The 26,068-nt window shown below is 37.7% G+C and overlaps 3 protein-coding genes across 3 annotated transcripts; 1 reads left to right on the plus strand and 2 right to left on the minus strand.

Annotated features, from left to right (window-relative positions):
* LOC18769273 lies at positions 8,092–9,704 on the plus strand. Its single transcript, XM_007202316.2, has one exon. It carries the CDS (start codon positions 8,375–8,377, stop codon positions 9,263–9,265), a length of 891 nt encoding a protein of 296 aa, XP_007202378.1. The 5' UTR covers positions 8,092–8,374; the 3' UTR covers positions 9,266–9,704.
* LOC18769448 (alpha carbonic anhydrase 1, chloroplastic) lies at positions 13,072–16,471 on the minus strand. The gene is made up of 7 exons (XM_007203336.2): positions 16,349–16,471; positions 16,136–16,236; positions 15,551–15,765; positions 14,911–15,017; positions 14,311–14,413; positions 13,609–13,791; positions 13,072–13,512 (listed from the first exon to the last, which is right to left on the minus strand). Exons 2-7 carry the CDS (start codon positions 16,212–16,214, stop codon positions 13,378–13,380), a joined length of 822 nt encoding a protein of 273 aa, XP_007203398.2. The 5' UTR covers positions 16,215–16,236; positions 16,349–16,471; the 3' UTR covers positions 13,072–13,377.
* Positions 19,947–25,105, minus strand: LOC18770431. Its single transcript, XM_007202288.2, has 12 exons — positions 24,384–25,105; positions 24,045–24,109; positions 23,639–23,711; positions 23,467–23,485; positions 22,796–22,915; positions 22,212–22,281; positions 21,792–21,835; positions 21,657–21,698; positions 21,388–21,447; positions 21,098–21,165; positions 20,366–20,423; positions 19,947–20,242 (listed from the first exon to the last, which is right to left on the minus strand). The coding sequence occupies exons 1-12, from the start codon at positions 24,731–24,733 to the stop codon at positions 20,153–20,155; spliced, it is 1,059 nt and encodes a 352-aa protein (XP_007202350.2). The 5' UTR covers positions 24,734–25,105; the 3' UTR covers positions 19,947–20,152.

A 26,068-nucleotide genomic window follows, 5' to 3' on the forward strand; every position in this document is an offset into this window, starting at 1 on the left:
CTACTTATTCTCTTAAATTCTGAATAAAACGAGTATACATGAGGAGAAAATTGAAGATGAGAAAGGTTAACATTTTTCGATCTGGGGATGGAGATGGGATTGAAATCCCCTTTCCACCCATCCCTATTTTCTCTTTACTGTTATATTGTATGTATATATAAGCGCTCTGGCGTTACTCGGTTAGTAAGTTATGGCGATTACCACTTTTTTTGAATCCACATGAAACTTTTGCATTTGGTGGCAAATGGAAATTAGTGTGAGAGGAGTTGGGGGGACATGCACGCATGGACTCGCATATGTGATGTGACTATGTGATCATATGAGACATGGCAAGCTACATAATGTTAACCAATAGGAGACATGGAAACCCATCACATGCAATCATGCATATGGCTGCTCATGCAAGTTAATTGCTAATAATAATTTTGTTCCCCCTGATTTAAGGGCATCGAAGCATGCCATTATCTTCCTATAGCCATAACTCGAGGTCATAAATCGACCAACCACCAACTGCCTCAGTATTTTAAAGTGATTTCATTAGCTCATGATGTTATGGCATGGGTTGTCTCATATCATTGATATGTATCCTAAAATTGTGCTAGTTTCTTCATTTCTTTTCTTTTTATTTATCAATTACTTTAAATGATCCTCAACTATTATATTTTGTGTGTTCGATGAATTGTTGTGTTGTTAAGAGTCATTCTTCCTAACCTATTAATCAAAAGCCGAAACATATACTAAAATCAATTATTAAAAATGAAAAGAAAAAAAAAATCTATATACGCATCAAAATGTGATTTATCTGTAAAGAGTCAAATATTCAAGAACCAATGAAAACTAATTTTGTTTTCTTTTCAGATAAGTTGACTAGCTAAATCATGATATTTGTTTCGTACATTTTTCATATGTTGATACCAGAATCAGCGATCAGTAAAGACTGAACACGTGGACAAAGCTTGGCATCGGCAGCGAAGCCCTCGGCACCCAAGCATACCGATCGCAATACAAAACACAAATGCCCACTGGGCACGTAGTGTATCCACAGTGAACGTCTACAGTCCGACATCGAAATTCTACACAACTTGCACACATCCCAAGGTTTATAAAAGGAGCACAATTCTCCAAAATGAAGGTAATTTGAACTTTCAGTATACTGCCTTTAGAACTGTTCAATTTACTAACTAAATCCGTACTTACTTAAGTATCGAAGAGCCTTCGACCGGTACCACACGGTGCATAAGGCCTAATCGAGCGTTTGTTATCTTGCAGATCACACAATCCACCGAGGCCCAGAGCATACCGAGGGCCCAATATCACCAAGTTGAGCCTGAAAAGGTGTTGAACCACTTTTTCGCATCAACAGTTTGGCGCCGTCTGTGGGAAGCGATCAGAATCGACCTATTATCCCTAGCCGCATGAGGACCTCTTCAGTGCCCTTATTCTTGCTCGAGGAGGGATTGCCGTTCGGAAGGCAGAGTGGAGCTAGCCCGGCGCTCCCCCCCTGCACTCCATTGGTAGCTCATCTGCGATACAAACGACCACCGAAGTCGAACTCTTGGCCTAAATCACTTCCCTTAAGCAGGATATGGCTAAATTACAAGAGCATAACAACCTCTTTTCATCCAAAGCAGATGAAACCTAGCAGTTGCTAATCTAGCAGCAAAGGCAAAACATTCAGACTACTCAGTCGTCCCAGAGCCTGCAGACTCCAGTCGGCAGAGTAAAGGGAAGAAGGGGACAAAGGCAGCCCCTACACCCTCCAAATAGCTAATAGTCCCAGCACTTAAAGACAAGCCCCACCTACCGAAGAAGGTTTACTCCGATTGCCACCATCAGATTAATGATAGGGAGGCTGAAAGACAGATGTCCCCGATCAAGATCAATGCATACCTCAGAGACTCGCGAATGAGGGTTTTGGGAAGTAAATCACATATTCGGAAGGTACGAGGTTTGGAATCCGTAGTGGAATCAGACTAAGAATACGTCCCTTCCAAAACCACAGAATCAACCTACCGTTCGGCAACACCTACACGGTACTCTGAGGTAAGGCCATCGAGTCCGCGCAGATATTCGTAGGACTATGGTTCCGAAGAAGTTCCTAGTCGAGATCCCGTCATTCGACTCCTCTTTCAGAAGGTCCAGAAGATAGAGAATGACAGGGCTCGCTCTCAGGAGCCTGACTGGGGAAAGCTCCGACCAGGACCCTTTACCGAACACATCAAGCAATCCAGGCATGACAGGGAGGTGCAGCCACTTCGCATACCATTCTACACCGGGGGTGGAAGACCCCTTAACGCATCTCTATTCCTTCCAATCGGCAATAAGGTGCAAGGGCCTCAGTGGCCAGGGGCAATGTCTACTGTCCTCGTCAGCGCTCACCGAAGCGGCCTTAAATGGTTCTATCGTTTGGAGCCAGGAACGGTAAACACCTTTGAGGAATTGAAACAGATTTTCCTCAACCACTTCATAATCCAGACAGATCATTTGTACTCTGCCGATGACCTGTACACGATTCGGCAAAAGGAGGATGAACCCCTAAGGGAATATGTTGCACGCTTCAGCCATGAGTACTCAAGGTGTCTGAAAACAGATGACAGGGCAGCCTACGATGCCTTCAAGATTGACTTTCAGTCATCACACTTTCGGTACCTCATGCACAGTAACAACTGGCGTACCTATGACGAACTAATGAAGCAAGCGGCAATCCACGCCAAGGCTGAATATTTTAACTCAAAATTTAGGCATCCGACTAGGCAGGAGGAATCATCTCTGAGGGGCTATCCCGTGCAGGAATCTTCGTATGCCTCAACTAAAAGAAATGATGAATCTTCGACGAGGCACAAATGGAAGGACAATCATGACGCTTGGCATGGGCACTCAAAAAAGGGGGAAAGCAAGTACAGTCGCAATGACCATAGGGCACCCTTGTCGAACAATGACCGCGGTCAGGAAGTCTTCACTCTGCTGAATACCACTTATGAAACTGTTCTGATGAACGAGCAAGAAATAATACGAAAGCCGAATCATCGAAAGCCCAATCGGTAGGACAATCGAGACACTGACAAATTATGCCGATACTACAAGCACAACAGTCATAACACTGAAGAGTGCATAAGCCTAAGAAAAATCATCGAAAAGCTGATTCGGGAGGGAAAACTGGATCAATAAATTGCCAGACTGCCACAAGCGCCGGCTACAAATGCAAATCGACAGATCAACATGATCAGTACCATCAGCGGGGACCTCACTCTGGCAAGGGTGTCCAACCGCTCAAGGAAACAGTATGTTCGTGCCGCACAGTACCCGCAGGTCTTCGACATAGAGGTCATCTGGCATCATAAAATGCCGAAGGTTCGGTAGAAGCCCATCACATTTTGTGAAGAGGAAGAAGAGGGGATCCTCTACCCCCACGATGACTCGATGATCATCCGAGCTGAAATCGCCGATTACGACGTAGGGCGGGTGCTGATCGACATGGGGCATAGCCTAAGTGGGCAAGAATTCTTTGAAAGGCAGGCTGCAAGGGCAGGCAGACGCCGTGCTTCAGAACGTCTATAAAGAAGACAACCTCGCCGTCTTTAGGGTTGCTTAAGGATTCAATAGGCCCCGGAATCCTTCACTTAAGCGAATCTGGGATAAGATAATCCTCCCGATATTTGGTCAGCTAGGCCTTTGTAAGCAGATTTGGACCTAGGTAATCTACCCCAAACAGAAGCCTCTTGGGCTGGCCTAACGACACTCTAGGGTTCCCCAGAGAAACCACTATCACCGTCGGAAGAGATGAGGACTCGCTAGGTGCGTCGCCCCGGCCAGAAGTGGAAGTCTCCGAATGGTAACTAGCATGCCGATCAGGCACCTATGTATCACCCATCAGAAACTTACAATACTAGCTTGTGCTGGCGCAAGCGCCGCCTTACGACACCACAGTAAACGGAACCACCGGGTTCGGCTGCAGGAATTTTCCCCTATCGAAAGATGGTGGGGCCCTAATCTATTTGCCGATGACTTAAACTTTGGCATCTTCACTATCGACACTCTCGAAATTCAGCGCCACATTGTAGAAGTCCTGTTGGTCGTTCGAGGACTCGCCATCGAACGCATCAGGTTTGGAATCATATGTTGACTCACTATCGGACATCTACAAACAACAATGGGAAACTAAATGCCATGCACGAAGATTAAACTAAGGGTTCCTATGGCCGTCACTACATACGGTAGCTAGACTACCGAACGTTCCTCGAGTTCATGTATGTTCATAGTCTAGATCAAGTCATAAGGATACTTTTTAATCGGAAAAGCATATGAAAATATGGAAATACCTTGTTCATACGATGTCAAAAGCTGCCGAAAATCACTCCGCCGCAAGAAACACGCTAGAAATAGCCTTTGGAAGAAGCTCTGAAAATCGCTCTCACAGCATAAGTGATTCCCTCATCCGGAGTCACCCCTATTTATAGGGAAGAAGTCGAACGGCACGCCTTGGAAAACCAACCGGCGCCATCATTATTCTGCAGCACAGGCGTCGTTGGACACGTGGTGTCAATCCAACGCGATAGGTGTCTGCACGCCAGGCACGGAAGATGAGGCATTTGCACGGGGAACGAAGCAACACTGAGGTCCAAAGTAACTCCGTTCCCCGTCCGAAGCTTGGGCATGGGCTGTACACCACTGTTTGGGGGTTTATGAATTACCGAACGGCACCACAACAATGGGAGACGCTTGGAATACCCCGACACTCCAGACCAGAAGACTGTACCCACGAAGAGAAGCCTTATCGCCTCTCTCCAATCATCATACCGAACGGTACCGCGCACTCAGGCAGATCCGTCAATCGTTGTCGGCAACTCATTAGGACTGGAAGACCAAAGCAAGTCCCTGACGAGAACCTGTTCTCGAACAGGAACTTGGGGGACTCCTGTTGATACTAGAATCAGCGACCAATAAAGGCTGAACACATGGACAAAGCTTGGCATCGGCAGGGAAGCCCTCGGCACCCAAGCATACCGATCGCAATACAAAACACAAATGCCCACTAGGCGCGTAACTATCCACAATGAATGTCTACAATCCCACATCGAAATTCTACACAACTTGTACACCTCCCAAGGTTTATAAAAGGAGCACAATTCCCCAAAATGGAGGTAATCTGAACTTTCGGCATACTGCCTTCAAAACTGTTCAATTCGCTTACTAAATCCGTACTTACTTAAGCATCAGAAAGCCTTCGGCCGGTACCACACCGGTGCCTAAGGCCTTACCGAGTGTTTGTTATCTTGCATATCACACGCTTCACCGAGACCTAAAGCATATCGAGGTGCCCAATATCACTAAGTTGAGCCCCAAAAGGTGCTGAACCACTTTTTCGCATCAACATCATACATTAATCTCGACCAACGAAATTAATTTTCTTCTTTTTCGTTTTGCTAAATTCCTTTTCCTTGAGCTAAAGTGGTACAAAAGTTTCTGTACTATTATACTAATTATAAGAATTATTTGTGCTCCTGCAGAAATACAAGGAACGATCAACAGTTTTTGTTAAAGCCATCATTAATTAATGTAATCTTCAAGTAATCAAACTGTCATCATTCATGTACATATGGCGGTGGCTCATATTCTAAGCATCCTCAATCTATGGGAGCTAGGCATGGGGAGAAGATGGCACACCTGACTTGGATCATTAGAGAAGTTAAATAAAATATTAATGCAGCAAGTTGTCATGGACTATTATTATCCTTTTTATTCAATTTATCAATATTTGTTGTTAGATTTGGTCATCGACTGATTGGGACATTCAAGCATTTGGGGCTGGGTGGGTAGAGAAATTTCTCTCCCTAACCTATGATTTGCCAACAATGCATAGCTCCGTGATAAAAGCATTTGTCTACAGATCAGTGATTTCGTGTTTGAACTTCAATGACACATTCCCTCCCCATCCCAAATTTTGACCCAAAAAAAACTTACCTGTGATTTTTTTGGCACCATGTGTTAGATTTCCTAGTGAGTGTGCATTTTCTACAAACCACAATGTGGTTGGTCTTCTCATTTTTGTGGCCTATTAAGTCTTCGAAAACAATGTGATTGGCCAATGGGTTCCCACCACACAGTGGTAGTGAATTCCCTTTCCCTTTATGACACTCAAGATTGAATTCAATGGAATTTCTTTTCTCCAATATAACAAGAAAAAGCAATATGATTACATTTAATTTTCTTCTCATTTGAATGATGAGAAGATAAAATTATTTAAAAGAAATTCATGTAGTTCTCAAAAAGTCCACCCAAGATAAAATAGGATCCATTTTTCAAACATTTGGACTCTGATTTTTAGTCATGGTAGCTAGGGTCATGGTCCAATGAAAGAAACTTGTTAGAACAAATTCATTTATATTTATAGTTTACCAATTAAACTTTATATATATTTCAGATGGTGGCCAACCTAGCTAGTGTGGTGCGGTCGTATATATAGGTAAGCTGGGGTTACGTTTGGCCTTGAAGGATTTCGATTTCGATTTGAATTTCAGATCCAAAGATTTGAATATAAATTACAAATTATTAGAAAAATAAGACAGGATCGCAAACCAATGGAAAAGTTTTAGTAGAAATGATAGATATGTCGTCTGTAAAGTTCTCACTCACTCAAATCACACAAAGTAATTTGTTGTCATTAAGAGAAAAACACACGTAAAGTATAAAAGAGACAAATTAAAAAAGCACACGTAACAAATACATATCTCATGAACTTATAACAAATGGATAATTAATAGAAACAAACCGTTGGCCAATGCTTGAGTAGAAATATAAGGAAGATAAAGGAGTAATTCTTCGATGTGATGGTCACGTCACATCGTGTTATCAATTCATTGAGTGATAATAGAATACTACGGTAGTATAATTATATGGTATATTTTATACATGTATTATAATATAAGTGGATATTTATTAATACTATTCCTTAAAGGGGAAAATAAGCTATGTCGTCCACTCATACTGTGTGTGAGAGCATATATTTCAACGACCAATGAGCGAGTGACACATGTAAAATGGAAATTTCTTAGGTCTATTAATTTTTCTAATTAAATAATAAACTCTAGCTGACAAGGAGCATTATAAATACATGAAAACATCACACATATGAGGTAATTCTGAATCCGATTTTTACCAAAGAAACCACACTCTCTCTCACGCCATTTTCTCTCTTTCTCTCTCACGACTCTAGCTACTATTATACACGGCTTCAACCACCCAATTCTCTCATAAAATTTATCAAAATAAGGTGGCTTATCAAAATTAAGGTCAAACAAGCTTTCAATTTGGTCCCTAATTCCCAATTCAACCCCTAAATCCCTCAGAGCGAATAAACTACTATAAATATAAATTATTATTGTTTTGACTAAATAGTCACGAATGATTTGACAATTAATTTTAATTTGAATGGACTAATTCGGTATAGTTTTCACAGTAATCCAAAATCTGTATGGTTTTTTTTTTTTGGGTACAAGACCCCTTACTATATTTTTTGTAATTAATAGGAGGAAAACAGATTTAAACATGAAACTTTTTCCAATAATGAGAGAGAAATACCACGAGTTAAAATCTAGTTTGTCAACAATTATAAGTTGGGTGCGTTAAAAGTTAAACTAATAGCTCGTTTAAGAGTGATTTTGAATATGCCAAAATCATTTCTGGAGAGAACCACTTTCCATATGCTTCTCCATATAATCATTTGTGATTTTTTATAGTAGTGCTTTTTGGCCTATCAAGAATCACTCTCAAACGATCGCTAAAAAGGACAATTTAGTTAAATTAGATACACAGTTAACTTCAGACGTGGGCAAACGAACTTGAGGGTTTGTTTCTTTTCCAATCAACAATTACACAAGAACTAAACAAAGAAAAAGAAAAGGTTAATTTGATTCTATATCTCTAAAATAAGCTTGGTTTTTAAAGAGCCAAGCCATCGTAAAAGCCGAGCCAAAACTAACAAAAGGAAAACAACTATTAATTAGAAAGAAAGAATCAAGAAAGCAACAATCAGCGAGTGCGTAAAGCAAATCAGCGTTTTGTACCATCTGCTTTCGTATTCTTTTGACGAAAGAAACATATTTTTTTCCTTCCCACTTTTGCCCTTTTCCCTCTCTCTGTGTCTCACTATAGAAAAAACCGATTGTTTCCAAAATACAAGAGTCAACAAGTTGAAACGAAAGCCACTCTCCCAACCAAAAATAAAATAAAATCAAGTAAATAAAGAAATAAAATCTTATTTCTCCCTCTCTTATAAAACCCTCCTCCTCTTTCCCCAACTTCCTCCTCAGCCTTCTCTCTCTCTCTCTCTCTCTCTCTCTTAATTTGCTTCATTTCAGCTTAATTTTTCCACGCTATGCCACAAGTCGATTTGGAAACCCTAGTATCGGCGTGTGCGGGCGGCTCAATGGATCGAAAAATTGCCTGTGAGACGCAGGCCGACGCCATCACCGGAGTCCAAGACCCGCCCGAGGAGGACGATGCCGACGAACCGGCGGTGCCGCCGGATTTCCCTCCGGAATCCTTCTGGCTCTCGAAAGACGCCGAGTACGATTGGTTCGATCGTAACGCCTTCTTCGAGCGCAAAGACTCCACGAAAGGAAACTCCAACTCCAATAACTTGAATCCGAATCCGAATCACTCCAATTCCAACTCTCAGAGGTTTTCACTGAACTTGAAGTCCAAGGCTGCGATTATCGGCCTACCGAAGCCGCAGAAGCACAACTACGTCGACACTAAGAATCGGAGGAATTGCAAGGCAGGAAACACTAGACTGTTTCCCAAACGCTCCGGATCGGTCGGGAAATCGGACGCTCCGATGATCGAACCGTCGTCTCCCAAGGTCTCGTGTATGGGAAGGGTGAGATCAAAGAGGGATCGGAAGCGCCGGTTTCGGAATCGGCAGAGATCGTCGGCCGAGTCGTCCATGGAGAAGGCCATCAAGCCGGTGGAGAGACGAAAAACCGGCTTCTTCGCGAGTTTTCGGGCGATGTTTCGGCACGGCCACCGAGACAAGTCGGCCAAATCGCCCTACGCGGCGGCGGACTCGCCTCCGAGACACAGCAGCGTGATGTCGGGGAGAGCGCGTGATCGGTCGGCGGCGTATGATTTCGACACGCTGTCCATCGACTCGCTTCCGAGACAAAGCGTGGAGAGCGAACCCCCCGGTTTGGGCGGCATGAAGCGCTTCGTTTCGGGTCGGAGGTCCGGGTCGTGGGTGGGCGAAGCCGGTATCGACGTGGCGTAATCTGGTCACGTTCGGAATCGAGGTTTCTTGATCCGACGGCGAGCAGTGGGCCCACAGCCAGTAAGCAAAGGAAGCAATGGGGTTGTTAAGGTCGTGAATGGTAGTCTATGCGGGACCGCCTTCGCCCTGTTTAAATTGTCGTTGGATGACGTGGGGCGTTGAATAACGGTTTCCCTCCACCGGGGTTAGAGGTAAAAGATATAATTTGCCTACCGTTTTCTACGTTTTTCGTTTTTTTTCTTTTTTTCTTTTTTCCGTTTCATTTTTATTCTCCAGTTCATTAGGGGATGACGTTGTGTAAATAGATATGTTTTTTGGAGTGAGAAGTTGTAAATCTGCTTGTAATTTTGGATAATAATGTTTTGGAGAAAACCTGAAACAAATTCAGCTTAGATTTGTGAATGATATGGAAATTGGTCTGCATTAATTTTAACGAAAATAATTATATTTACAATTTTGGGGATAAGTCAGATTCCAAATTGTGATAAGGTCAGAGATGAGATGGATTTGGATTTGTGGGTTACAAAATATTTACTTTTTTTTTAATTATCAGAAAACTAATACAAAATATTTACCCAGATTTAAAATAATAATAAAATATTTGGTGAGTTAGACGGTCTATATTCCACCGAAGCAAACCAATACTTCCGCCACCGCCAACGATTGTGATTAAATAATTTATTTTAGTTTATTATTTTTATAGATTATGACACTGGAAAAATCAAAACATGTGTGTGTGTAGTCATGCATTGACCACATGTGATTTGAGGGCTTTTAGCGGACGAAAGGAGTTTTCGCCTGCCACATTAGAAATGCAAATGGATGGAGTTGGACTCTTACTTACTTTTCGAATTTGAATTTATTATTTTTATTTGAATTTTAAAAAGGTAGATAATATTTTTAAGTGTCAATCTAATGGTAGGGGAAGGTCCCGTATTAGAAGGGGAAAATGTGGAAGTGTGGAACCTACAATTACCATAAAATCAGCAATTATATCAATAGAAATTTAGTTATATATCAAATCTGAGACATAGTTTTATGCTATTTAAAAATTATAAACACACAAAAAAAAAACTCAAAAATTGATAGCTGTCAATTTTTTTAATTTAATAATTGTTTTCTAGTTTATTTGTGTGTGTTAAATATCTATATTGTCCTTGTACTATGAATTTAAGATAGGAAAATCAAATCTGCCCAGATATGCCAAAAAACAAGATCTGTCATAAAACCAAATATGCCTAGATCTGCTAAAAAACCAGATCTACAAAAAAAATCAAATTTGCCAAAAAACCAAATCAGATTTATTTTCTCCTTTCTCTGGTGTTGGAGCAACTATCTTCTTCATCTTTAATCTACAATTTTCAATATTTCATCTTCGATTTCTTGTTCTAAAATCGTGCTTCTATTAATTTTTTTTTTTTCCGAATTGTTCTAGACTTTGAACAAACCTCGATCAGATGCTCTTAGCTTTACTCCTCATCTTCAAGCTTTACTCCCCTTTCGCCACATTGTCGTTGTCGTTATCGTCGTTGTTGTCGTCGTCGTTGTTTGGTTTGGACTTGAGATTTTTGATCTTTTGCTTCAATTATATGTTTCTCTTCGGATTTTAGTTGATTTTCGAAATGTATTTTAAGCTTTGATGATCGATGTAACTTTTGTTACTATTTCAGTTATGAATCTCATTTTTGTTTAACAATGTACTTCTATGTCAGAGTATAAACAATGTACTTCTATGATAGAGTATTAACAATATACTTCTATAATAGTATTAACAATCTGGGCTCGGCTTGTTTTGAGTTGGTCTGGTTTGTTCTTTCTTCATCTTTTCTTTAGTGGACATGTATTAGAAATAGCAACATGACAAGCATTAATCAACATGACAATAAACTAGTAGGGTTATTACCCTAGACTGGAACATTACATGGGTAAACATGCATTAAAAATAGGATGTCATAGGAAATAGCAGTGTTATTACCCTAGACTATAACATTACAGGGGTAGATATGCATTAGAAATATAATGTCATAGGAAACTAGCAGTGTTATTACCCTACACTGGAAGATTACAGTGGTAAACATGCATTAGAAATAGGATGTTATAGGAAACTAGCAGTGTTATTACCTTACACTGGAATATTACAGCCATTAATCAACATGACAGAACAGTGTTATTACCCTAAACTGAAACATTACAACAATTAATCAACATGACAGTAAAGGTATGGAACATTACAGTCATTAATTAACATGACACATTAATGAAACTACAGTTTTCAAGACCTTTTGTTTGTAATGAATTGTTTGGGTATTTTTATAAAATTGGGCTGGGCTTGTTTTGGATGCTATTTAAGTTTTTTGTGTTGGTCTTCTTTTTTAAGTTGATCAATGGAAGTCATGTAATTTATAAAAACTTAAACACTAATTTCTTATTTAGTAAATGAGTTTTGGGTGTGTTTCTAAAGTGAATTCCATGTGGGTTTTTTTTTTTTAATAATTTCAGCCTCTATTTTGGGTATATTAGTATAGCTCCCTTATATCAATCCAATTTCATTATCAAATAAAATGACATCTAAAAACACTTGCCTAGACATTACGTCGAACACTTGCCTAGACATTATGCTAAGACAAGTGGATAAATGTCTAGTAGCGGATACAATACATTTTAATTTTTTTGACATGATAATTTTACTCCTTATCTTCAGTTTTCTGCATCTCTCATTACGTGATGAGAAATATAGAGTATTACACCGGGAACATTAAAGTTGTTTGGTTAATAAGTACGACAACCTTATTTATTTTTGCATTTTTACTGATATAGCTACTCCTACCATATGACAATGAAAGTTAGTATTATGCTGAACTTGAGGGAAAAAAGAGAGAGTTAGATATGTGCATCATCAGTCTTTGTTTTTGGTTTTGGAGTCTGGTCAAGTATAAAGACTTAAGCGTTGTTGACTCTACAAGGTTGTATCTATGATGTAAATGATTTCGAATATTGACTAGATCATCACTCTCATTGAAAATGTCCACCTTCCCTGCCTATAGCCATAAATTACTCTCCTTATATTACTCTTCTATTAGTGTTAAATATTTAAAGATATGTTCTTGGACAAAGTTGATCTCAAAATATTAAAAATTCACCTATTCACGCACAGTTTTTCATCATCCTTGACCTGTCCTCTCTCTCTCTTGGTTTCTTGGCTTTGATTTGGGCCTGGTTTTGGAGAAATATTTGCATAAAACAGGGATAACATTGTTTTGTTATTTTTAATTAATAACGTTATGACACATGTGATAATTTTTTACGTCGCATAGCGTTATTGGTCGAAAATAACAAAACAGAATTATCCCTATCGCAACCAAGTTTTCTCCTGGATTTGACCCAAATGATATCTTGAATCTTCTACTTACCAAAGAACAAAAAGAAAATTCTTGTACTTGTTTCCTTTTTCATTTGATTAATATTTTATTAAAACAAGAAAAAGTGCTTTATAACCCAATTGTTTTCGCAAGTTTATTCACAACTCTTTTCCTTTGCTTATTTTATTTTTTATTGAAGCACGTTTAGTGATAAATATATGGATGATCTACTAATCGAGTTGATTAATTATGTGATTAATCAAGGCGCGTATTTCGGAGAAGAATGAAGCAAGTCGTTGTGATTAGCTAGATGAGCCACCCAATTATAGTGGTTTAAATCACTAATCTTGTTATGTAATCAAATTGAAAGAGATAGTAGTCATTGACCCAATAATGCATCCACCCTACCTATGACATACGTTTCATGAAGATCTTAATGCATCCATATGAGCTGCTGTCAGCTGAATTCCTTCATATTCACATATATATTTTAATCATATATAATCAACTTTAAAGAAAATACACAACATGAAATCTTTCTAGATTACGCACTTCTCCTAACTACAACTCATATTTTGACGATTCAACATCAGTCGATTCGGACCTCTACTTAGTTTTATCTAGATCGTGAATAGATCACTTAGGTTCGAGCCTATAAACAATGAGAATTGACCTACGAAGACTCGCTTTTACTACAACTTACGCTGATGACAATTGACCAAACTGATGTAAATGTCAACTAGGTTGACTATTTTACTGGTCCCTAAGCTCATCGTAGAACTCGACTTTGCGTCCATTAGGAGGCTGCAGTGGTCTTGAGTTGTTCTTGCAAGCTGAATCCAATGGTGCTTTTAGAGCATTTAACTGATCCTTGGAAATGGTCCTTACCTACATGAATGAATAAGTCAAATTAGGGATGCGTATCAATAAATAAGTATATATGTATGTATATATGTATGTATGTGAGCGCACACGAGTAAGTACCTTTCCAAGAATGTTCCATACGACATTCTCGGTGCATGGAGGAACGGTGAGAGAACCAACATATCTGAAATATTTGCGGCTCTTCTTCTGGAACTCGTTGAGATCTACGGTTCCAAGGGGAATTTGAGCATCTTCTTCCTTTTTACACGTCTCCTTGGCCAGCTCAGTCAGCTTGTCCTTAATCTGCATTAGCCAATTGTGGTGATAAATATTATCAAATCTCTCTCTACTATCCTTAAACCCAAGAATCCTTCTCGAACCTGTTGATGTAGTGTTTTGATTTTTTGGAATGAATTTGTAATGGAATCAACATAACTTCACATGGCTTGACAATTTCTTTGATTGGCATACATAGTTTGGGAACAAGCAATCTCATTCTCCCCAAGTAGAAGGAAGAAAAATTCATTTTCCATTTGTATAAATGACCTCTTCCAAGCCCTTGCTAGAGCCCAAACTTTGAGTTGTGCACTCGAAGTTCGAACCAAGTCATGAACTTAAATTCAGAGTCCGAAGCTCAAATTCTAAACTCTAAACCCTAAATCCTGAAGGTCTTAGTCTTGGATTCCAAAACTCGGATCAGGACCTGAATACTAATTATCCCTTAAAAGTTTGATTTCAATTTTCATTTCATTTCGCCAACAAGTATCACTTAATTTCTTTAAGAACAATAGATAGATAACTACATGTTGAGAAGAACTCTACCTTAGAGATGATTATATCATCCTTGCCGAATTGGAAGAGAACTGCCACAACGGACATGCTCTGGTCAGATGCCTGGTGAAGTAGATGAAGCTCAGCTGGAAATCTGTAGCAGTTCAGGAAATGCCTATAAGCTTTTTGCTGCTTTTCTTATAAGTTTTAAAGACTACTTTGTTTTTCCAAGGCCTGGCTAAAATCTCCCCTCAAATTATAAGGATTGTGTCACATATGACCTTTAATTACTGGGCTGCCTTAATATATACCCTCCAGACTTTGCAACACAACCTTAATTTAGGCTCAAAATTTCTCAGCCAACCAAACACTTATTTTGGTACGTTTCTGAGTGCTACTAAATTAAATGATCATTAACATTTATTTAGGATACTATTTAGGATTTTTTTGTATAACTCAAGAAAATATATTGTATCATCTTTCTAATACAGACAAACTCCATTAAAACGGGACTCACACATGTGCGTTGGAACATTATTAGAGAGATGGTACAACACATTTTCAATTGATCGGTAGAAATAATTGTATCCCACTCAATTTGGATAAAATAGAAGATGATATTTGACAGAGAGAATGGGACAGAGCACATACTGGACTCCATTAAGGCGGTGCTCAGAGGGAGAGTGCCAGTGCATCTGCTTCAAGTCATAGTTCTTACCATCCACATCCAATGTCCCCACATGTCCTTCGAAATGCACCTGCATAGAGAAAACCCATGCACACCTAAGTTGGTCTTGTGCCATGGCACTTTATTTACATGACCAACCAACCAAACATTTCATTCTGCCACCCAGATTGCAACCCCTTATGAGCAAAGAATTGAGATAAATAAAAAATAAAAAAAAACTCTATTCTTTTCTGGAAATCACAATTTAACATATATATAAAAATAATTCATCAAATATACAAACAAAATAATTTATATACACAAACTGTGATCGACAGAAAAGTAAAAATTCATACTTTCACATAAACGACACAAATAATTTCCAAAAAAGAATGCAATCCCCTTTTAAAATTTGAAGGCACTTTCCATCTAACTTTTACTAATTAGACTTATTTGATGAGCCCTTTATGTGGCAAGCCCTCTCACCAAAAAGTAAAATTAAAATAAGTTCTCACCAAACGAACTATCTGTGTCTCCAAAAGAAGAACAAAGTGCTCTCTGAATTATAAGATGCTCATGAAAAGATGCATATAGTGTCAGTGTGGAAGAAGTTGAAGAACAAACCCCAATGTTAAAGCCGTTGTTAAACAAAGTGGCATTTGAAGCACCGTAGACTCTGGTTAATGGCTTTAATCTCTTGCTAGGGGAAAGTATGCCCTTCACGATGTCCACAGGAGATTGTATCTTCCCATTGGAGCATGCCGAGAAAAATGGGCTCAAGCTTCCCCATTTTTCTGGGCCAGTTGCGCCAGAGTAACTAAATGAAACTGAACTCAGGTCTGCAGGTACGTAAATTTCAAGCACATAAACAAACATGTAGTATATAGAGAAAACCTACGACAAGAATATGCATGCATCTTAAAGAAAAAGAGATTAGCTCCTTTGTTTCTTCTATCACTTGTAAAAATTGTAAACGATGACAGTTGGAAGAGATCGTGAGTTTAAATCTCATGGGCAACAATTTTTGAATACAGAAGGAAAAAGCTACGATTATCGAGAGCAGAAACCGAACTAGAAAAGAGAGAGAGAGAGAGAAAGAGAGAGAGAGAGAGTCACAGAGAACATTCAAGTTCCCAAATAGGGGGTTATGTGTTAGAAAACATAATCTAAATGCCCAAGAAGTTAGAGGGAAAGAGAGAGATATCATACCGTTTTGGACAGAAGTTGAAGTGCTAGTTGCAAGCAGCAAAGTTATCACAAGGAACAAGAAGCAAATTCTAAGAGCCATTATTGCTATTGCTTTGTCTACCCTGAAATGCAAATCAAACAGAAATATTTTAGTAGTTTTTATATCCAACTGTAATTTTCTTCTATGGATTTGATCAGTGATTGAATTTCAACTTGTGGTTTTGCTATACGTACCTTGGCTGCTAACTTTAGGCTAACTCTCTGCTAATTAGCCGTTATTTCTCGAGACTCTTGGAGCACCTTAGCTTTGATGTCTTTACCTATTTATACACTTGTTGCTGCTGCCTCCTATTCCTTTCTGCTGTTGTTTGGATTTTTTTGTGATTAATAACTAATTATGTCCTTAATTAGAGAACTTTGTTTTTGTCTCCTTTTGTGTTTTGCTATAGAGCCCTTGGATATATGAGAAAGTGTAAAAGTAACCCTTTTAGGGTTGAATAACAAACCGAAAAAACTTGCATTCGAGGTCCTATGTTTCTCTCCTCTCTTTATATCACTTGTGTATTTTAAAAAATAAAAATATTTGCTTCTTGTAAAGCGAAGTTTAAGATGCCAAACATTCCGTTCTTCACTACAAGTTTTATAGGGCAAAAACATTCTAATTTAACATCACGTAGTGGAGATGATTGAACAAAACCTTGGTTGGGGCCTAACAGTTGTACTACTATTTCATGATTCACCTTCATTCATGGGTTAAAATTTAGAAACTGTGCAAAATTCATGGCCACGTCAAGGTTGATGTCTTGTTTTTTTTTTGGGGGGGGTTTATAAAGTTGATGCCTGGTGCGGGTGCGCACTGAAAATTTTAAATTTTTTAAATTTAAAAAAAAAAAAAAAAAAGTTTCGACCACTCATTTTGTTTGTGTACCAATTCATTCCGGCAGGCAGAAAAGTTAATTTGATTATTCTTATAATAATAAGTTATGCCAACCCGGAATTACTACAATGATGGAGATATGGTCAAGTTTAACACCATTGGTTTGTGGTTATGTTAATGTACTTATGCATATGTTCACAATCTATGAATTTAAAAAGTTGAATGTCCAAAATTAAAATTCAATTTTGCACCTCAGATTCTATTAAAAGATTAAATAAGTTGTGATTCAGTTAGTTGTGTGGACAGCTCCTGAACATTGTTGTATATGAAGTTTATAATGCATCAATGATCAGAATTCGACTACATGCGTGTAAGCGACTGATCTTAGCATCATCCATATTTAAATAAGAGTCCAAATTCAAATGTACGACTATGATTCATTCCTTTTTTTCGAATTTTGGAGACGATATGACAAGATTCGAAATCTTACCATGGTTTTGAAGCCTCAAGACTACGCTTGGTTTATTGTTAGAAAGAAAACCTGAGGCAAGCCTCCATGAGCAAGACATTTGCCGGCCTAAATAAAGCCTTTTAAATAAGGTTCTTCACAAATAAAATATAATCTTCTAGAATATATGCTGAAAGGTTCCTTCGCGAAAAAATAAGTAGAAAGAAAAAACCTGAAACACACAATGTGAAGGCTTTTCTATGGAAAGCTTCAAGATAGAGAGCAGAAGAGGACACAGAATGTGGCCATAATTCACAACTAATAAATGAAGCAGTGGTTCCATGTCACATTTGTGGGCCACCAACACATACACCCAAACACACAAACTTAATGGCCGGAGCACCACCACAACCATCTATTGGTCAACAACTGGTTTTTTTTCTCTTCTTTTTTATCATTTTATAATCATATATCCGCACTTCACCAAGTGGCACGCAACTCAAGTTTTACCTAAGTAGGCATTATGTGAAACAAACAAGAAAAATAAAAGATCAATGCATAGCTCCGCAATAAAAAAATGTTAGAATCCGGTTTTATGTAGGGTATTGAACTTAATAATTAATGTATTGTGCGCTCTACATACATTAAGAATCGGGATTAAATCTCGTAAAACCCTAGCAGTGCTCTCTCCTTATTTTAGTTTCTAGACATTCCCACTAAGTGCACATGACTTGCATGAGGAATACATGCATCAAGAAGACCAATTCAGCTTGGGGTTTTTTAGTCTTATTCAAATGACAACCTTAACTTTCGACCTACTCCACTACCCACTAAAGAAAGGCACCAAGGATGACCAATTCATTGTTTCCATGACAGATAAACCCACATAAGCCTAGAAAGCTTAGAATCTAATACAGAAAAAATGGTGGGGGCAACACCAAGGATATATATATATTATTCCCCCAATACAGTTATTTTCATAATCCTCAGCTTTATTCTTCAGGACAAATACTACCTTCCCCTGCTACACACAGTTTGGTTTCTAATTGTTGATGGGGTCCCCGAACAATCACCAATCCCAAACTATACCCACTTATTGTACAGTTAATGGGTTTCTGGTCCCATGTGTCCGAAAGTTAAATAATAGGCCCTCCCTCTCTGCCTTTGTTCTGGAGTATTCTGCTGTGTTGTCCAAACAGGCCACTAAGCCTTATCTAAATGTCACATGAACATAAACATTCCAATCCTATTGCATATGCACTTTCAATATTCTCATCTGTCTCTCTTTTTAAAAAAATCTTTGGAGAATATTGTAGGATTCAAAACCAATGTGTGTGTGATTGTGTCAACCTAGAAAGTTGGAACCATTTGCTGATAATGCTACGCTAGTGGAATCTTTATATCGCTGCAACACATAAACATGATTTAAACGAACCTACAACTAGAGAGTCTACACTTAAGGCCCATTCAGCTTGCAGAAAGAATTTGATAGAAAATTATTTTTCATGTCTTTTTCTAAATAATAAATGAAAGATTTCTTTCCCACATTTGGTAATGAGGCTAATACCTTAATTAACCAATATACAAGGATAGTTAGACGTGTGACACTAAAATAGTTAAACGACCATTGAATTTGGACCAGTGTTGGTTTTTAGTGTCCAATTGACATATGATCTTCTTTTTTTTTATGGAAACAAAATTAATGTCATGAAGATGAGAACCAATAAGACCGCATGATAACAAAGCAACCCATAATTGGCCTTTGAACATTCCCATATGCATGATTAGACTGGACTGGACCTACAAATTGGAAGTCAGAATAAGCAGGAAGTGAAGGGCATAAATGGCATGTCCATGAAGCTTGAACATATCCTCTTCATGAAAGCTGGGGGACATCTGGTAGTAGATGCCCTGCTAACAAACATACCACACTTGCCACAAAAGTATGGCCAGATTAGAAGCTACCTGTTGACAACTCTTTTTTTCTCAGCTTCAAACCTGAGATAGAGATTCTCCACCCAAAGTAAAAGGCTCCACTTGGATATGCACCATATACTTTCAGTCCCCACAATGTGAGATCACATACCACACTTCCTTTTCAGCACTACTTTCTTTCATAGATAAACTTCAAAACTAATTACATTGTATACTGACAGTAGAGAGTTTTGATTAATTAGATGGAAGAGATGCAGAAGTTATAGCAGAAACATTTTCTCTGGGAGGGCATCAGTACTCAAGAGATCTAGATTTAACAATTTGTTTAGGAAATCAACAGCAACACAAATTTTCTTTCTTGGTTGTGTAACATTTTTCTTCTTTCGATCTTGTTGGGTAATGTTTCCAGTCCACCTAAGATGAGTCTGTAAACTGTAAGAAATGCAACTCCCAGCTAACACCGACAGAAAGTTACAATATCATTCAAAAACATTAAGGTAAAACTTCAAGCATACATACATCTCTACGCAAGTATCTAACAATATTACTGGATCATGTCATGCAACACACTATTTTAACACAGCACCAAACTAAAACAATTCCTTCCACTAGAAAGAAAATAAAATTTGTATAAATCTAAAACGCTGTTCAAGTATTTTTTTATGGGAATAAGATGATGACTTGTACACTTTCATTTGACAGAAAATGTGAGAAATATACAAAACAAAATCAAAAGAATAAAAAAAAAAGTCCACATGCCTTTGGAAAGCTTTGCTTATTATAGCGCATATGTTGCTTTCAGATATTCTGCAATTTCTGCACTTTCAAACATCTCCACCCCGGTATTTGGATCTTCTAAATAAGGAGCCTGCCAACCAGTATTGTAAGATTGCTATTGTCATCTTACTAATTCACGCATGTCAAAAGGAATTTCATTCTCATATGATCAAAAATAAAGTTTTGGCAATTCACAGTAGAATATTGACAGTACCTGAAAGCGTCCAGTTTTATCAAACAGTATCTGTCGTTTTGGACTGCCACGGGCACAGCTGAAAAGAGTATTGAGAATAGAATAAGCCCCAATAATAAATTGTACACACAAAAACAGAAAGAGAGGATATTGATAGGAAGGCTAAACAAAAAGCTCTCGGAAAAGATCATGGGTTACTTTGCATCAGATTAAACACAAAGGAAAAAAATTCCTTTATACCAAAGTTCAGAAACAACATAGACATATTATGAGAGCCCTAAGAGAAATGTGAAAGTGGAAGTAAAAGAAACTAGCAATAAAATTTCAGAAAAAACGAAAAAATTGGACAATGATACTCAAATATATAGATAGATACATGTTAGCATACATATGAATTATATACACGGGCGCACACATATTGCAACAATAACACCACGTGATGCATGAGGGCTTAAAGCATACACCGAAAATAAAATGTAACAATAAATCACTTTATCCCAATACATAACCCTGACAAAGATACTGTACAATTACATGTATCCACATTTAAATAGCAATGAACACAGAAAACTAGAGATTTACAGGGGCCAGATGATCATTCTTATGTCCACCTAATTTGCTTCTTGGGATGCTCAATTACATTACCATAGAAAGCATTGTGTATGTACAAATAAAACGTTGTTAATATGGTGACAAAATGAAAGTTGATTATAAATTATAATGCAAGACGTAACATTGTTACTCATACTTTACCTGCGATATATGTGAGGCAGTTCTAACTCTACAAGTACTTCACGTACAATTTTGCAAAAAGGAGATCCCTGAAAGAGACAACAATTCCAAACTAAAACTCAGGATCATACATGTGCTTGTGTGCATGCAATACACTGAGATGTATATGCGCATGTATCAATTCAGATGTAAACTTGGTAGCAGAACTATCATCCATATATATGGAACAGATCAAGGCTTATCTATCTTGGATCTTAATGAGGGACCTCACCAGAAAATTCTGATTTAAAGTAAGAGCATGATATTCTAACCTCATATGCCCATACTACAAGTGGTTTGGATGGTAGTCTTGATGGAGAATAGCTAGAACCCTGAACAGAATTAAAGAACACGAGACTGATCAATGAAGTTATAAAACAATTTGCATATAAAAGCAAATTCTTGATAACATAACCTGGACATTCAATGTGAACAAATTTTACTGTTGAATGCATCATGCAATTAATGAAGTAGGAATATTCTAGGAAAACACCACCCCCCGCCCCACAACAATTTACTGACTTTAAAAAAACCATCTAACCTGTCCTGAACGACCAATCATAGCAAGGCCTGCAGTCAAAGTCTGCAATCAAGAATTTATAGATTTAAATAAATTCTTAACAATATACTTCCTATAGACTGAGAGAAACTGCTAATGGAAGAGTCAAATGCTAACCGTCAATAAACCAAGTGACAATGCAATAGGAACATTTCCATCACCTGCACAAACATTTAGGGGGGTGTGAGAAATTTTAAATAGAATTTGGTGTAAAGTAGTTGGCATGAAATGCATAAGAGACCAAAAAATGATAAAATTACTAGAAGTCCTTAATTCAAGAAATAGTAGCTCCTGTCGGCAAAGAATTAAAGGAAAAAGTGCATCACCATATAGAAGCATAATTTGCAAAGCCTAGTAATACTGCTTTCATGCCAAATGGTTACCATAAACCTAACGTATAAATATGTAAATCTAAAAATCATAGTGTAGTTGCATTATGTATATATTCTCTATCATATCTACAGATACTGTAAAAATGAAAGTATACAATAAACATCATGAAATGAAGTGATTGTAGCAAGATTAGACCACACACACCATACTTCCCAACCAAGTACTTGATTATATCATCTGATTCATACATTGAAACGCCAGTGTTTGGATCCACCTGCAACCAAACACAAAAGTTGAAGTGTAGCTGCCACTCAGAGCCATTCTGATATAATAAATAACGAGCTGAAATGAAGGCATATGTTACAACTGACATAGAACAGAACTAAAGAATGATGTTGAAAAGTAAAAACTATGACAGATACTAACATTTCATTAAGTAACATTTCATCTGTTTAAGAAAAAAGTTAAGCGTTAGCTTAGTGTTTTTCAATTGTGCTTTTGTTCATGGAATCATTTAACTATACTTTGAAAAGTTTCTGTATGTTTATATTTAGCACTTATAATCTATTGGGTTTCTACAACTTGACCCATCTTATTGTCAATACCCTAGAGCTTCTAAGCAATATATAAATACACTAACAATTCAGCTTTCTGTTGCTTCTAATTATAAATTCTTCAATTGAGGATTATTTAAAGTTTTCTCTCTCAAGGATAAACAGCCTCTTGGCTGTGAGGATAAACAGAAGAATAATAAATAAATAAAATTTTCAAAAGTATTAGTGTCTAACCATGTAAGGGAACTGCTGTTTTCCACCCATCTCAGCAACCTTGCGACGAAAGTTTGGACCATTTTTTGGGCAAGGATAAAATAGAACATCGAGGTCCAACACTGCAACAATTTCCCTAACCTATACATACCCAAATGTCAATCCACAAAATAAAGAAAGCACAACATGTATATTCAGCAATATACTACGACCATAATAATCAAGTCACAAACATATGTGATGGACTTAGGAGACAGTATTCCTATGGAATTTAAGCACAAAAATTTAACCAGAATCTTGACAATCTGACCCTTAATTGGTTGGAGAGCCGTGAAGCTCAAAGTTGTTTATCTATTAAATGAAATAGAAGATCACCAGACTCATCTTAAATAACACTACTCAATATCAATATGCTAAAACTAAATGCATAAAATCAATTTAAACACCAACCACATTCGTTACCACAGATTTCAGCATAATACCCATCAAAGAATGATGGTTCACCAGAACTATGAGAAAGTCTAGTATTGTAGTCATATGCATGGTTTGTGAAAAAGTCTCCAATTGGACATTTGATCCGTTGCATATCTCCATGGAAGAATAATATGGCAAAAATAAGTAGCAACCTTGCATTTGTATACACACAATAAATTCTTCATAATTAAATAAAACTTCTTCGGGGTTGAAGTTACCTTCCGGCAGAATGGACAGCTGTGCATTATCCGTGGTAATTAAATGTGTGGAGAAAAAAAAAACATGCAGTCAGTTTTAGAGTTGTATGGTAAAACGCAGAGGGGAATTAGAGATTGGTACTACAAAGTTTTAAAATACAGAAACAAAACTATGGTATGAAAAATAAAGTACCCTTCAAACTCATATATCTCAATAGGCTTCTGCGGCCGGGGGCCTACTTTTGAAGTCTCTTTCACCTTAGAATCTGTTATATGAAAATTGGAAGGATAAAATAAAATAAAATAAAATCTTGAAACCTATACTCAGAGGCTATACTGAAAACTATCAAATATTTTAGTTATGGTTCAAAAAGAATTAATTAAAATAAACCAAAATTCCATATTCATAATGATAACAAAATGCTTGATGCCAAAGAAATAAAACAAACTTTCATTATTGGGAAAAATCATGATGAACCAACATGGGAAAACTTCTCCACATAACTTCAAAATAGTTAACTTTTCCCCTTTTGTTTAGCCATTTAACAACAACTTCATCAACAATGGCATAGGAGCAATTATATGAAATTAACATGTACCATTAAATTCAAGAGCATACTGGTCTGCGGGAATGTCATCTTTGGAAACGAAAGAGAAAGAATACCTGCCATTGTACAGCCAAATAAAAAAATATAAAAAAAAGTCAGAATACTAACTATAGCTTATCGAATTCATGCCTAAAGCCTTTTTCCCGAAAAAAGAAAACATATCTAAAAGAAGCTTTCAGCTTTGTGGTCTAGTAGCACTGATCAATTATGCATTATAGAGTTCTAGTAGACAAACCCAGATGCAAACAAAGCAATAATCTTTGGCTTACTGAACAAATCTAATGCATGAAAATGAGCTGAAAATTCAAAAATTAGAAAAAGCTTGAATACCCAGAAACGAAAACGCCAGTCCCCAACCGAAAGAGCAAGGCAAGAGAAGCACCCAAGATGTCGAAAACTTTATCCGGCCGGACGCCGAACCGCTTCGGCTCCGGCGGCTTGAAATTGGGCGGAGGAGCAAATGTCAATGGTGGTGATGAAGGCTCTGGTTTGGCTTGAACAGAAGCTGAACTTACTGGGGTCTCAGAGGACTCTGTTGTGGCCCTAATTGAGAATTTCCTTTTGGGTCTTGTGGGGCATGAAAATGGCGGGAAAGTTGAAGTCGGTATGAGGTTTAGAGCTTTGGCCATGGTTTTGGGGATTTGGGATTTGGAGATATGAATATGTATATTATGTATCATGTGTATGACTCTGAATCAATTTATTTGGTGCACACTAAAGAGACAGACAGGAGTTAACAGATTCCCAAAATAAATTATTGGTTTGGGAGATAGCCCTCTATTGTGATTGACTGGGAACTGGGATTGGGGCATAGATTTTTGTTTTTTTGTTTTTTTGTTTTTGGGTTTTAAATATCTGATTGGAGGGTTTTGGGGATGGATAGTTTTCCTAAACATGTGATTGGGTAGGAGGATCCTCTGCTTTTGGTTTTCTAGCAACAATGCAACCCAACCACCACATTGTACATGTGAGTCACGCCAATTCACAATGAAATATCTTGAACTCAATGAGACAATTGTGAAACTAGAACTTTTCAACACAGCTACAAACAATGTAGGCAGGCATATTTCAATCCAATTGTCACAAGAAAAAGAAAGAAGAGAAAGTATATTGTGTTGTTTAGCAACCCCATTTGAGGTTCCAATTCTCCTCTTCTAGTGGACCAGCCTTTGGTCCTTTTGTTACTGGACCAGCCTTGGAAGAAAGCAATGTACCCTACCACTCATTTATTTTATGATTATTGTCTTCATTTTGAGAGAAATTGAAATTATAGGTGCTTTATTAGCCCCCTAAAAGAAAAAAAGAAAAAAAGTTTGTCTGGTAGGTAGCTTTTGGCTTTAAGAAAGAGTTTTGTCTTTTTGGCATGTCTAGAATGGGCTTCCTACAAATTATGTGGAAACTTAAAAGGATTTCTCTAATAGGATCTCTCTATTGTCAACTCTTCCCATTGGGAGATAGGGAGATAGCCCCTATTTGGAGGCATTCAAATTTCAAACTCTTGTGCAATGATCGTGCACTTCTCCCTGCTTCATAGCAAGTACTTCTGTGATGACAAGGCCAGCAGCCATTAACATATGGGGCGGCTGACTTCTTGGTTGCCACCATATCTTCATTAATTCCATAAAGGGTGGCCTGCTTGCTGTTTTTGTTTTCTGGATAGATACAGATAACAGGAACACAAGACTGATGAAAAATTTCACTGTTTTCTGTATGTCCCATATATGTACCATCTGATGCTTTAGCTCAAAAACCATTCTTATGAGACTTGAAAAGCTTGTAGGATTTCTCATCATATTTTCATACAAGCAGAAAGCGTCATGTACGTACGTAGATACACACATACACACATACATACATACATACATACATATATGTGTATGTGAGTTCGGAAAAGAAAATTTATAGTTTACCATGAGGTTCATACTCAAAGACTAGGAGGGGATACAGTTAGTGCTGGGAAGATATTAGTTTCATATTGAGATGCAAAATGTGGTTCATAAATGATGTATACAGCT

This window comes from Prunus persica, chromosome G7 (genome assembly GCF_000346465.2).
Source record: "Prunus persica cultivar Lovell chromosome G7, Prunus_persica_NCBIv2, whole genome shotgun sequence".
NCBI classification, from domain to species: Eukaryota; Viridiplantae; Streptophyta; class Magnoliopsida; order Rosales; family Rosaceae; genus Prunus; species Prunus persica.

What these genes read in the sequence shown, in the direction of transcription:
- LOC18769273 (XM_007202316.2), top strand. Translation starts at nt 8,375, where the DNA reads ATGCCACAAGTCGATTTGGAAACCCTAGTATCGGCGTGTGCGGGCGGC.
- LOC18769448 (XM_007203336.2), bottom strand. Translation starts at nt 16,214, where the DNA reads ATGGCTCTTAGAATTTGCTTCTTGTTCCTTGTGATAACTTTGCTGCTT. An exon ending in ACAACGGCTTTAACATTGGG is followed by an intron (nt 15,018 to 15,550) that starts GTTTGTTCTTCA and finishes TTCTCTATGCAG; the next exon opens with GTGCATTTCGAAGGACATGT. An exon ending in CACCGCCTTAATGGAGTCCA is followed by an intron (nt 14,414 to 14,910) that starts GTATGTGCTCTG and finishes GAACTGCTACAG; the next exon opens with ATTTCCAGCTGAGCTTCATC.
- LOC18770431 (XM_007202288.2), bottom strand. Translation starts at nt 24,733, where the DNA reads ATGATACATAATATACATATTCATATCTCCAAATCCCAAATCCCCAAA. An exon ending in GTACTTGGTTGGGAAGTATG is followed by an intron (nt 21,836 to 22,211) that starts GTGTGTGTGGTC and finishes ATGTTTGTGCAG; the next exon opens with GTGATGGAAATGTTCCTATT. An exon ending in ATAAAACTGGACGCTTTCAG is followed by an intron (nt 20,243 to 20,365) that starts GTACTGTCAATA and finishes ACTGGTTGGCAG; the next exon opens with GCTCCTTATTTAGAAGATCC.